The 12858-nt window shown below is 48.6% G+C and overlaps 1 protein-coding gene and 1 non-coding gene across 2 annotated transcripts in view; one reads left to right on the forward strand and one right to left on the reverse strand.

The window, feature by feature from the left end:
- The window catches only part of DPP9 (dipeptidyl peptidase 9), a 33241-nt gene that overhangs the window by 14905 nt on the left and 5478 nt on the right, over positions 1–12858 (forward strand). The window contains exons 9-17 of the mRNA XM_056844069.1: positions 998–1098; positions 1802–1979; positions 2825–2990; positions 3098–3177; positions 4213–4365; positions 6477–6612; positions 7835–7980; positions 8243–8389; positions 9802–9954. Coding sequence (XP_056700047.1) covers positions 998–1098; positions 1802–1979; positions 2825–2990; positions 3098–3177; positions 4213–4365; positions 6477–6612; positions 7835–7980; positions 8243–8389; positions 9802–9954 — 1260 coding nt within the window. The remainder of the gene's footprint in view (positions 1–997; positions 1099–1801; positions 1980–2824; positions 2991–3097; positions 3178–4212; positions 4366–6476; positions 6613–7834; positions 7981–8242; positions 8390–9801; positions 9955–12858) is intronic.
- TRNAN-GUU (transfer RNA asparagine (anticodon GUU)) lies at positions 4787–4860 on the reverse strand. The gene has a single exon. It is a non-coding gene; the product is annotated as a tRNA-Asn (tRNA).

The raw sequence follows: 12858 nt of genomic DNA on the forward strand, positions 1-12858 counted from the left end.
ATACCGCAAAATACCACATAAAACTAATAACCTTATCATACATACATATTATGGCCACACAGTCAAAAACAATCTTCCAGATATAAAGTTAATCAAGGTCTCATAACCCAATGATCACTGTACGCAGTTGACGTCTACGCTCTTATCTTTATTATTGTTAAACCTCAACATATTGATGAAATAATTTCCATTTTTCATTCAACTGCTCGTAATTCTTATCACTGTTTGCCGTGTTGGTCACTTTGGCCATAATTGCGTATTCCAATAGCTTTTCTTTCCATTCTTCCTTATCTGGAAGGAGTGCCTGCTTCCATTTCCTTGCTAGAACTGTTCTCGCAGCTGTTGTAGCATATCTAAATAAATCTTAAGTTGCGAAGGTAATTCTAATGGTACAATGCCTAAGAGCATATTCTTTGGATGTAGCAGAAATGTTTGTTGGAACATCTTTTGAAGTTCATGGTGCATATTCTTCCAGCATTCAGACAGTTTTTAATTGTTCATTTCAGACATTTCTCCCTTGTGGAACTCAAGGCGGGCTCGCAGTGTAAATATAAAAATATTACAAAGCCCAAATTTTTTTGTTACTTTCAAGTATTGGCCTTGGTTGTTTTGTTCCCTTTGGTTTTTATAGTCACCAGGGAGGTTTTCCCTGAGGAGCTTGGCGAATTTTACCTTGTTTTGACAAACTCAAGTTTCTAGCCCTCGGGACTGGGGGTGGGGTGTGTGTGCTTCTCTGAAGCCGGAGGTTTGGTTGAATGAGTTATAGAGGAGTTGGGGTGGGGTTGCGTCTTCCCTCCTCTCTAATCGAACTAGAAGAAACAATGTCAAATGTGGAACTTATTGGGGGAAAAGATGCACACGTTAACAGCATTTTTTGGCTGAGACTTTTAAGTTTTCCCGGGCATGCCCTGTCTTCAGTGTTGGTTTGTTTCTTACAGTGGAAGTGCACACTGGCCTGCTTATACTCTTCAAAAAATATATTTTTCTATTTTTGTAGATCGTCTGCGCCCAAGACAAGGAGCTGGTACATCCGTTTGCCACGATGTTCCCACAGGTGGAGTACATCGCGCGGGCTGGATGGACCCGGGATGGGAAATAGTAAGTACATTTTCTGCGGCCTGTGCATGTGCACGCATGCGCATTTGAGCCCCCAGTGTCCGTGAAGCGCCAGTGAGGGAACATTTCTGTCTCCTTGGAGGCTGTTATTGATCTGAAAGTTGCCGTTCTTCAGAAGAGAACTTTCAAGGGACATGCGAGCACGAAACCGCCGAGTTGGGATGGAGAAGTTTGTCAATACCCACCCTCCACTGCATCTTCCCCCCCACTTGAACCAACGCTTAGATTTTCTGTCTCACTCTGATGGAGCCTGGGGTCAGGGCAGATGGAATAATGGAGGAAGAAAGAAGCCTCAGTTATGCTTGCTTTTTGTCTCTCTTCCCCCCGCCCCCTTTCGCTCAGCGAAAGACAGCGTAGTGTAGTGGTTAAGAACAGTGGTTTGGAGCGGTGGAGTCTGATCCGGAGAACCAGGTTGGATTCCCCACTCCTCCACATGAGCTGCAGAGGATAATCTGGTGAACTTGATTTGTTTCCCCACTCCTACGCATGAAGGCAGCTGGGTGACCTTGGGCTTGTCACAGCTCTCTCAGCCCCACCTACTTCACAGTGTCTGTTGTGGGGAGGGGAAGGGAAGGTGATTGTAAGCCGTTTTGATTCTGCCTTAAGCGGTAGAGAAAGTCAGCTTATAAAAACCAACTCCTCTTTCTTCTTCTTCTCTCTCCTCCCCCCATCCCCTTTCACTCAGCGCCTGGGCCATGTTCCTGGACAGACCCCAGCAGCAGCTCCAGCTGGTCCTCCTCCCCCCCGCGCTCTTCATCGCTGTCCCAGAAAGCGAGGAGCAGCGCCTGGAACTCGCCAAAGCCGTGCCTGAGAACGTCCAGCCCTTCATTGTCTACGAGGAGGTCACCGACGTGTGGATCAATGTAAGGGCCTAGCTGGGGGAAGAGAAAACTGCCCTTGCAGATCCTTTATCCAGCGTGGTTGTAGTGGTTAACAGTGGTGGACTCTAATCTGGAGAACTAGGTTCGATTCCCCACTCCTCCACACGAGCGGCTGACTCTAATCTGGAGAACCAGGATTGATTCCCCACTCCTCCACATGAGCAGCAGACTCTAATCTGGAGAACCTGATTCGATTCCCCACTCTCCACATGAGCGGCAGACTCTAATCTGGAGAACCAGGTTTGATTCCCCACTCCTCCACATGAGCTGCGGACTCTAATATGGAGAACCAGGATTGATTCTCCACTCCTGCACATGAGCTGCGGACTCTAATCTGGAGAACCGGGTTCGATTTCCCCACTCCTCCACATGAACGGCAGACTCTAATCTGGAGAACCGGGTTTGATTCCCCGCTCCCCCACATGAGCAGCAGACTCTAATCTGGAGAACCGGTTTGATTCCCCACTCCTCCACATAAGCAGCAGACTCTAATCTGGAGAACCAGATTTGATTCCCCACTCTTCCACATTAGCGGCAGACTCTAACCTGGAGAACCAGGTTCGATTCCCCACTGCTCCACGTGAGCAGCAGACTCTAATCTGGAGAACCGGGTTCGATTCCCCGCTCCTCCACATGAAGCCAGCCTGGTGACCTTGGGCTAGTCACAGTTCTCTCCGAACTTTCTCAGCCTCACCTACCTCCCAAGGAGTCTGTTGCAGGGAGAGGAAGGGAAGGTGATTGCAAGCTGGTTTGAGTCTCCTTAAAAGAAAGGTAGAGAAAATTGGGGTATAAAAACCAACTCTTCTTCTTCCCCTTCTCCTTGGTAGGTCCACGACATCTTTTACGCTTTCTGCCAGCCTGAGGGGAAGGAAGACGAGCTCTGCTTCATCCGCGCCAACGAATGCAAGACCGGGTTCTGCCATCTGTACAGGGTCACAGCCGTCCTCAAGAGGGACGGCTACGACTGGACCCGGCCCTACGTCCCAAGCAAAGGTGAGCCGCGAGATCGCCCCTCTTCCTGCCGTCCAAGTCACCTGGGGTGCTCCTGCGAAGCTGCCCATAATTTGGCCTCTAGGTCACTCTCCTTCTCCTTTTTCCAGGGGACTTCCAATGCCCGATCAAGGAAGAGGTCGCCCTAACTAGTGGTGAATGGGAAGTTCTGGCCAGGCACGGATCCAAGGTATGAGATAGCGAAGGCTGTGTGTGGTCAGAGTTAACCCGCCACGTTTGCTTGGAGTGTCTTTTGTGTGGAATATTCTTATCCTGTCCTTCCCAAAGCCACATGGCAGCAACCTTTATTATTTATTTTTTTGTTTTTGTGATTTGTCGCCAGCCCTCCCAAGCCAAAGCCAGGCTCAGGGCGGGGAACATCATTAAAAAAACCACACATAGACAATATTAAACAGTAAAATTAAAAGTTAATTTCTGAGTTTAAAAAAGCAAAATCCTAATTTAAAATAAACCCCAGAAACATCAGAAACAAGCCGATCTGAAGAACAGCTCTCCAAAGGGCATTGGTACTAGTCCTGCCAGTCCTCTGTGTGTTAATAGGACCAGTTGTTTTGCTTTCTGGCGGCTGTCCACGGTTTTGGGGTGCTGAATGTTATGGCGGTTATTATTTGAGCTCTCTTGACCAACTTTAGGCCTCTTTTACATTTTACATAGACTGAACGTGTACTTATAACGTTGAGGCGTAAGCCCTATTTTCACCTGTTGTAATGACCCACAAACCCAGGCTAGCCGGATCTCATTAGATCTCGGAAGCTAAGCAGGGTCAGCCCTGGTTAGTGCTTGGATGGGAGACCACCAGGGAAGTCCAGGGTCGCTACGCAGAGGCAGGCGATGGCCAAACCACCTCTGAACATCTCTTGCCTTGAAAACTGTCCTGAGTCGCCATATGTCAGCTGCAACTTGACGGCGCTTTCCACCCCCGCCAATAAACAAAAGCCAGCCGCCAGCACGTACAAACAGATCCAAAGCATCGATTGTCCACAGATTGATCCTTCCAAAGTGTAGGGAGGAGTTGTCCGCTGCTGTTCTGCTCACCTCAGCATTCCGTCTTCCTGCATCTCTTCAAGACTCCTTTTGGCAGTAGAGAACATCTTCATTCTTTGCCCAACACTGTGCCACCCCTTTTCCCCCAACAAGCCCGTGCGTGCGTCCCGGTGGGCGCTTGCCTGTCGCGCCAGGATCTAACACCAGTTCTTCGTTGCAGATCTGGGTGAACGAAGAAACGAAGCTGGTGTACTTCCAGGGCACGAAGGACACCCCTCTGGAACATCACCTCTACGCAGTCAGCTATGAGACCCCCGGGGAGATCGTACGGCTCACCTCTCTGGGTTTCTCTCACAGCTGTTCCATGAGCCAGGTCTGTCCTTCCTTTTCCTTTTTTTAATTTTTAAAACCTTTATTGGGGGATTAAGGCAAATCCATTTCTAGTTAGCCAGAAAAACGGGCTCAGATACTTTAAAAAAATCCAACCAGGGGATCGACTACATTGATAACCAATAGTTTCTATCTATGTAAGTGATAACATTTGTAACATGAAACATGTAACAGGTCTTTCACATGAAGCTGCCTTATACTGAATCAGACCCTTGGTCCATTAAAGTCAGTACTGTCTACTCAGACCGGCAGCGGCTCTCCAGGGTCTCAGGCAGAGGTCCTTCACATCATCTACTTGCCGAGTCCCTTTAACTGGAGATGTGAGGGATTGAACCTGGGACCTTCTGCATGCCAAGTAGAGGCTCTGCCACTGAGCCACGGCCCCTCCCCAGAAGGAACCAGAGCATCCCTGGGTGGGCTCGAACCACCAACCTTTCGGTTAACAGCCGAACACGCTAACCAATTGGGCCGCAGAGACCCAGTCCTTTCATCTAGAACACTGGTTTCCAACCGGGGGTCCGTGGACCCCCAGGGGTCCGCGAGAACTAAATTAAGGTCCGCGAAACAAAGTTATAAACCCATAATAAATTAATATTTTCAATTAAAAGTTCTCTATTATAAAAATATATATTCAAATATTATTCTAAGTTTAATGTTTAACTAACAGTTATGATTAAAGTTTATTTTCAAATTCTCTGAATTTTTATTTTGAACCTTGGGGTCCCTGCACCGAACAAAAAAGTCCTAGTGGTCCCTGGTCAAAAAAAGTTTGGGAACCACTGATCTAGAACCATCATTCTTCTACCAGGGAATTCCAGCCCTTGAGACCTCATTACAAACCCAAAAAACTGTTGACGTTCCCTTCCCCGTTACCAGAAGATAATGTACAGGAAGTGCTCCTGTGGTGTTCGTGGAGTGCTTTTAAATGTTCACTTGTTTTTATTATGATTGGGTCCTAGTAGCAAAAAAATGATGGTGGTTTTTCTGTAGTATCATGAAGGCTAGAATTTTCCCTTCCCTTTCTTGGGCCATGGAGGCCTAGCTGTCATGCGTTATCCCAGACGGCTTTCTTCTTGTAGTGTTATTGGTGTAGAGGGGCCTTTATGTATGAACATAAAACCAGTGAAGTAGCTTTTAGTAGGACCACTGGAAAAGCCCCAACGCAGTGAGCAAGTTTTCCCGTTTCCCGCGACCTCTTCCTAGAGGCCTTCTTTATAAGGTCAGCCTTCTTTATAAGGTCAGTTGGGGCTGTATGCAAAGCAGGTAGGACCCAGGGTTTGCTGGGATAGAGGAGTAAGCAGTAGCAGTTCTTCCAAAAAACCAACAGTAATGCAGCTCTGCCTCCAGTGCTAATTGGCGTTCACGGGTTACTTGTAAGGTGTAGAGCAGGGGTGTCGAACACATTTGTTACGAGGACCGGATATGACATAAATGTCACTTGGCCGGGCCGGGCCATGCCTCACCAGCCCGGAGCGGGGGAGGTGGCTGGCTCGCAGGCCGGATAAGAACTCTCAAGGGGCCAGAATCCAGCCCACAGGCCGTATGTTTGACACCCCTGGTGTAGAGCAAAAGCAGCACAGGTGTTGTACTGGCAAATCTCGAGATGATTTTTGGTGATGGGTGGGGTAAAGGGAACTACCTGGGATAGAAATGGTGAACGGCAAGAGGGCATCTCAGTAGCATCCTGTCGTTAGGTGGCAGGAGGTCGCCTTTTAGCGCCGGAGTGGGTCACAGCGGTCAGAAGGTTGGACTAAGATCTGGGAGACCACACTGTCTTGAAGCTTGCTGGGTGATGGCCAGTTGCTCGTTCTCAAGCCGACTGACTTCCTATGGCTCTTTTGTGGATAAAAGGGGAAGGGGAAACCCCTTGAGGTGCCCTGGGCTCCTTGGAGGAAAGGCGGGATAAAAAAACATCCTCAGTCGATGGCGCCTAAGAGCATCCCTCTGCTCAAGAGCATCTTCCATGGGAGGAAGAGACGGCTAAGGTGGAGGAAGGCTCCTTGGAGGAAGGTTAGATCTCCTCCAGTGGCTCAGAGCCACCCCCGGGGTGGATTAACACCCTCCCCCGCTAAGCCGGCTGGTCTTCCCCCGCAGAATTTCGACATGTTCATCAGCCACTACAGCAGCGTCAGCACTCCCCCGTGTGTGCACGTTTACAAGCTCGGCGGGCCGGAGGACGACCCCCTCCACAAGCAGCCGAAGTTCTGGGCCAGTATGATGGAGCCAGCCAGTGAGTCTCTCTCACCCTCTCTCGTGCTGTCTCGCTTGCTCTCGCTCTTGCTCTCGTTCCCCACTTGCATTGAATTTCTCAGAGGTCGTGCCAAAAACGAGAATTGAGCTGAGAATTGTCATTCCAAAGGGGGGTTTGGGGGAGTGCAGCGGCCCTTGACCGTTCCCTGGCTCCTCTCTCATATTGGCTCGACCCTTTCCTTTTTTCCAAATCTATCTCTTCTTAGAGACGGGGAAACGAGTCTCACAGCCGATATGATTTTGCTATACTTCGCCGGTGTCGTTGAGGGCAAATAGAGCCGACATCATCACGTTGCCAAATCTCATAAGCTACGTGTCCGTCTCACCGTTTACAGGAAGAGGCAGACCGGGGTGGGGGAGGTTTGATGGGGGAGGAGATGACATCGACACCGACAGAGTTGTTGGCACAGCCACTGGTAAACAGTACTGGGGAATGGCTGTGGTGGTGGTTGGGGGGAATCATGGCTGCCCTGGATTTGGGACATTTTTATCCCCTTTTCACACCCCATGAGAAAGGAAGAGAGAAAACACTGCAAATATGCAGAGTCGTCTGCAAAATGGGTCCCCCTTCCTCCACTCCAGAGTTTTTTTGTCACTTAGAGCCAGTGTGGTGTGGTGGTTAAGAGCGGTGGTTTGGAGCAGTGGACTCGGATCTAGGAAACCGGGTTCGATTCCCCACTCCTCCACATCAGCAGTGGAAGCTAATCTGGTGAACTGGATTTGTTTCCCCACTCCTCCACATGAAGTCAGCGGGGTGACCCTGGGTTAGTCACAGTTCTCTCCGAACTCACTCAGCCCCAACTCCCTCACAAGATGTCTGTTGTGGGAAGGGGAAGAGAAGGTGATTGTAAGCCCGTTTGATTCTTCCTTAAGTGGTAGAGAAAGTCAGCTTTTTCTCTCGAAAGTGAAAGCTTCCTTTGCCAGACATCTGATGACTAGAGTGGGTGACCTTGGGCTAGTCACAGTTCTCTGTGAATTCTCAGCCCCACCTACCTCACAGGGTGTCTGTTGTGGGGAGAGGAAGGGAAGGTGATTGTAAGCCGGTTTGAGGCTGATTAAAGGTAGAGAAAAAGCGGGGTATAAAAGCCAACTCTTCTTCTTCTTCTTAATTTTCTTTTTAGTAAGTGAAATAAATATTCTAGGAAGGTTCTCTCTTCTCTCCCTCCCCGCCCCCTTCTCCCTCTCGGGGGGATTTTTTGCAGGCTGCCCTGCCGATTACATCCCCCCTGAGATTTTTCACTTCCGCACCCAGTCAGACGTCGAGCTCTACGGGATGGTGTACAAGCCCCACAACCTCCAGCCCGGGAAGAAGCATCCCGCTGTGCTCTTCGTGTACGGAGGACCTCAGGTAGAGTGCCGGGGCTGGGCTGTAGTGGTTTCGCATGGTTCATGTGAGTGTCAACCTGGTAAAGCAGGCGGGCTCCTCCTTTAGCACAGGCAGGTCCGGGGATTCCGGATCCTCTCCTCCTTGTCACATGACCTTATGAGAGATGATATCACTTCCTGCCACATGATTGCACATCAGTAGGTCTCGGGCTGCCAACTGGTGTTAAACCTCCATTGGAACGTGTACGCTCTTCCTCTCTCCCCCTCCCCCCCCCACTGTGTAGGTCCAGTTAGTGAATAACTCCTTCAAAGGCATCAAGTACCTGCGACTCAACACACTGGCGTCCCTTGGCTATGCCGTGGTGGTGATTGACGGGCGGGGATCTTGCCAGAGAGGCCTTAAATTCGAAGGGGCGCTGAAGAACCAGATGGTAAGTCCTTGATCTGGCACGTCTTTCCATACATAAGAACATCTAATCCCAGTTTACTGGTGGCTCCCTCTCTCATAATACCAGAACACGGGGTCATTTGCTGAAGCTGGAGGGTGGGAGATTCAAAACTGATAAAAGGAAGTATTTCTTCACGCAACACAGAGTTAAATTTTGGAACTCCCTGGCCCAGGATATGGCGATGGCTGCCAACTTGAAAGGCTTTAAGAGGGAAATGGACATGTTCATGGAGGAGAGGGCTATTCATGGCTACTAGTTAAAATAGATACTAGCCATGATGCATACCTATTCTCTCCAGGATCAGAGGAGCATGCCGAATATATTAGGTACTGTGGAACACAGGCAGGATGGTGCTGCTGCAGTCATCTTGTTTGGTGGCTTCCTAGAGGCACCTGGTTGGCCACTGTGTGAACAGACTGCTGGGCTTGATGGACCTTGGTCTGATCCAGCATGGCCTTTTCAGGGGCAGAAAACCAGTGTGTCCATGTTCAGTCCTGAGGGGGTCCATATTGCTCTGAATTTGTGGATGGCCTTACAAAGATTAGCATCCACGAGTTTCAAAACTGTTTCAATTAAAATTTCCTTTAGACTCCCAAGAGTATGCTGTTGGGCATTACCCCATCAGAATTGCCAGTGCAAGCTAGAGAATATGCCGCAATTGCTGCCACAATTGTATTAGCAAGGAAATGGAAGTCAGCATTAATTCCAGATATAGAAGAGTGGAAGGAGAAACTGTCTGAATACGCAATCGTGGCCAAAATGACCAATTTAGTAAATAAAGATCAACACCACGAGCTGTTTTTGGGAAAATGGAAACTTTATTATCAATACGTAAAGGTTTAACGATAGGAGAGAATAGAAGTTAGAATAGAGCATAGGTTAGAATTATTTTTTTAAATCATATCTTAATGTAGAGAAAATGATTTGTGTAGGTTATACAGTAAGATGGATATATTTTTGCAATTTATACTAACATGTAAAGGTTTAACACAATGCGGTAAAATAACTGATGTTAGAAGTCTAGAATCGATAATATTTTGATATCTCTGTAAACTATATTTCTGTGTTGAGTAAATGTCCTGACTTCTGCAGACCATGCAGACATGTATGTTCCCTTTTCCTTTATAATAAAAATAAAAATTATATATTAAAAAATAAATAATTAAAAAAGGAAGATTAGCAGATCATTAATGGTGTCAAACAAGTAATGTGCATTTCTGCTAAATAATGTGGTTGGGCTTGTTTCAAATCAGGCCTGTTAATCAGTAGAGGGGCTTCCCCCTCACTCAGACGCGAGGCCCTGCGACCGCCGGGAGGGGAGGGGAACGTGGGCACCCAAATGGAGCGAGTGATTCAGATGTCTCCTCCTCCTCCCCCCCCCCGTCTTCTCCCAGGGTCAGGTGGAGATCGAGGACCAAGTGGAAGGTTTACATTACGTCGCAGAGAAATACGGGTTTATCGACCTCAGCCGCGTCGCCATCCACGGCTGGTCGTACGGGGGATTCCTGTCCCTGATGGGGCTCATTTGTAAGCCCCACGTCTTCAAGGCAAGTTGGAGGTTTGCTTTGCATCTGCTGAAGAGCCCACGATCACGTTAGTCTTTACCCATGTGGTAGGGTTGCTATTACAACTGATATCCAGGCAGATCAGTTCACCTGGAGAAAATGGCTGCTTTGGAAGGTGGACTCTATGGCATTATACCCCACTGAGGTCTCTCCCCAAACCCTGCCTTCCTCAGGCCCCACCCCCAAAATCTCCAGGTATTTCCCGACCCAGAGCTGCCAACCCTACAGGTCAGTCACGTGGCCCCGCAAAGCAAAGTCGTGATTGTTCTCTCACACTATTGGAAACTGTAAAACCAGTTATGAGAATTAGCAAAGAATGGCAGATCAGACAATGTGAATAGTGCCCAATTTTATTTCTTTCTTTATTAAAGCATTTATATCCTGCATTTCTTCTTGATTCAAGGCTGCTTACAATAATAGTTAAAAGTATCCCCAGCTAAAGCCAAAAATAAAACGGCAAACCCCAAATCTCTCCCCTCCCTCCCTGAAAAGATGCCTGCCAGTTCACACCTCAAAGTCGCTGGAAAACAAGCAGGCCTTGCCGTGCTGCCAGAAGATCTTCAGGGAGCACATTGCACAGAGCTGGAGCCATGATGGAAAAGGCCCCGGCTCTGGTCGATGCCAGATAAGCCACCGTAAGAGGTGGAATAGCCAACGGGTGGCTGCCTGATGATTGTAGTCGGTGTGCAGGGGTACGTGGAAGGAGACAGTTGTTCAAATATGCCTGTCCCAGGTCATGAATCATAGAATTATAGAGTTGGAAGGGATCACCAGGGGTCATCTAGTCCAACCCCCTGCACAATGCAGGATATCCACAGCTACCTCCCCCCACACACCCCCAGTGACCAGAAGATGGCCACTCTCATCATCTGCCTAAGGTCACAGAATCAGCATTGCTGACAAATGGCCATCTAACCTCTTCTTAAAAACCTCCAGGGAAGGAAAGCTCACCACCTCCCGAGGAAGCCTGTTCCACTGAGGAACTGCTCTAACTGTTAGAAAATTCTTCCTAATGTCTAGATGGAAGGGCGATAAGGGTCATAACCAGCACCTCATAGAATCATAGAGTTGGAAGGGACCTCCAGGGTCATCTAGTCCAACCCCTGCACAATGCAGGAAATTCACAACTACCTCCCCCCCCCCCCACGCACTCCCTGTGACCCCTACTCCATGCCCAGAAGATGAGGGAAAAAAACTCTCCAGGATCCCTGGGCAGTCTGGCCTGGAGGAAAATTACTTCCTGACCCCATTTGGCGATCGGCACTACCCTGGGCATGTAAGAAAGGGCCACGAAAGCCAAGCACCTACGCACCCCTTCCTGCCTTCCCTCTCATGACCTGCCTAAGTTCACAGAATCAGCATTGCTGGCAGATGGCTGTCTAGCCTCTGCTTAAAAACCTCCAAAGGAGGAGAGCCCGCCACCTCCCGAGGAAGCCTGTTCCACTGAGACACTGCTCATGTGTGCTAAAGAGCTGGAGTTTTATTTGAGTCCTTGAGTTGGGGAGCCAGCGGGGTGTAGTGGTTAAGAGCGGTGGTTTGGAGTGGTGGAGTCTGATCTGGAGAAACGGGTTTGATTCCCCACTCCTCCACATGAGCAGCGGAGGCTAATCTGGTGAACTGGATTTGTTTCTCCACTCTTACACACGAAGCCAGCTGGGTTACCTTAGGAAAGTCACATTCTCTCAGCTTCACCTACCTCAAAGGGTGTCTGTTGTGGGGAGGGGGAAGGACGGTGATTGTAAGCCAGTTTGAGTCTTAAGTGGTAGAGAAAGTCGGCATATAAAACCCAACTCTTCTTCTTCTTCTTCCTCTTCTTGGTTGCTGTAATTTCTGCCCCTAACCGAAGCCACAGGTTTGGGATGGTAGCCAGAAATTTAGCAAGGAAGAGAAATCTGGGGTGGTTGTTTGTTTAAATGAAACAGCATAGCTTTACACATCATTATCCTGGAATCAAAGAGTTGGAAGGGACCACCAGGGTCATCTAATCCAAAGCTTCTTAAACTGTGGGTCACAACCCGGTCGCATAACTGAACGTGGGGGTCGCGAAAAATTTGGTAAAATTATATGTGTACCAAAGAATTTTTTTAAAAAATACATTTCCTTATGATTTATTATCAGTCAGTGGTTGATTTGTATACCTATTTTATATACCTATATACCCCGGGGTCACTTAAAAATTTCTCGGGCAAAAAGGGGTCGCGAGTGGAAACAGTTTAAGAAGCCCTGATCTAATGCAGGAAATTCACAGCTACCTCCCACCCCCACCCCCACACACAAACCTAGTGACCCCCTGCTCCTTGCCCAGAAGATGGCCAAAAAAACCCCTCCAGGATCCCTTGGGCCAATCTGACCTGGAGGAAAATTCCTTCCTGACCACAAAGTGGCAATTGGCATTTCCCCATGGCATGTAAGAAAGAAGAAGAGTTGGCTTTTATATGCCGACTTTCTCTGCCACTTAAGGGAAAATCAAACCGGCGTACAGTCACTTCCCCTTCCCCTCCCCACAACAGACACCCTGTGAGGTAGGTAGGGCTGAGAGAGCTCTAAGAGAACTGTGACTTGCCCAAGGTCACCCAGCTGGCTTTGTGTGTAGGAGTGGGGAAACAAATCCAGTTCACCAGATTAGCCTCCGCCACTCATGTGGAGGAGTGGGGAATCGAACCCGGTTCTCCAGATCATACTCCACCGCTCCAAGAAGAAAAAGCCATGAGCCAAACACGGATGCAACCCTTCCTGCCCTCCCTCTCATGATCTGCCTGAGTTCACCTGGGCATCATGTATACCCCAGTTGCCAGTTCAACTGTGCGTAAGAATTTTATAACTGATTTTTATGTGTAGCCTGTATTCCAGGCCTTGTGTTTTTAACAGTTTTGCGGAGTACACCTA

This window comes from Euleptes europaea, chromosome 2, assembly GCF_029931775.1.
Source record: "Euleptes europaea isolate rEulEur1 chromosome 2, rEulEur1.hap1, whole genome shotgun sequence".
NCBI lineage: Eukaryota > Metazoa > Chordata > Lepidosauria > Squamata > Sphaerodactylidae > Euleptes > Euleptes europaea.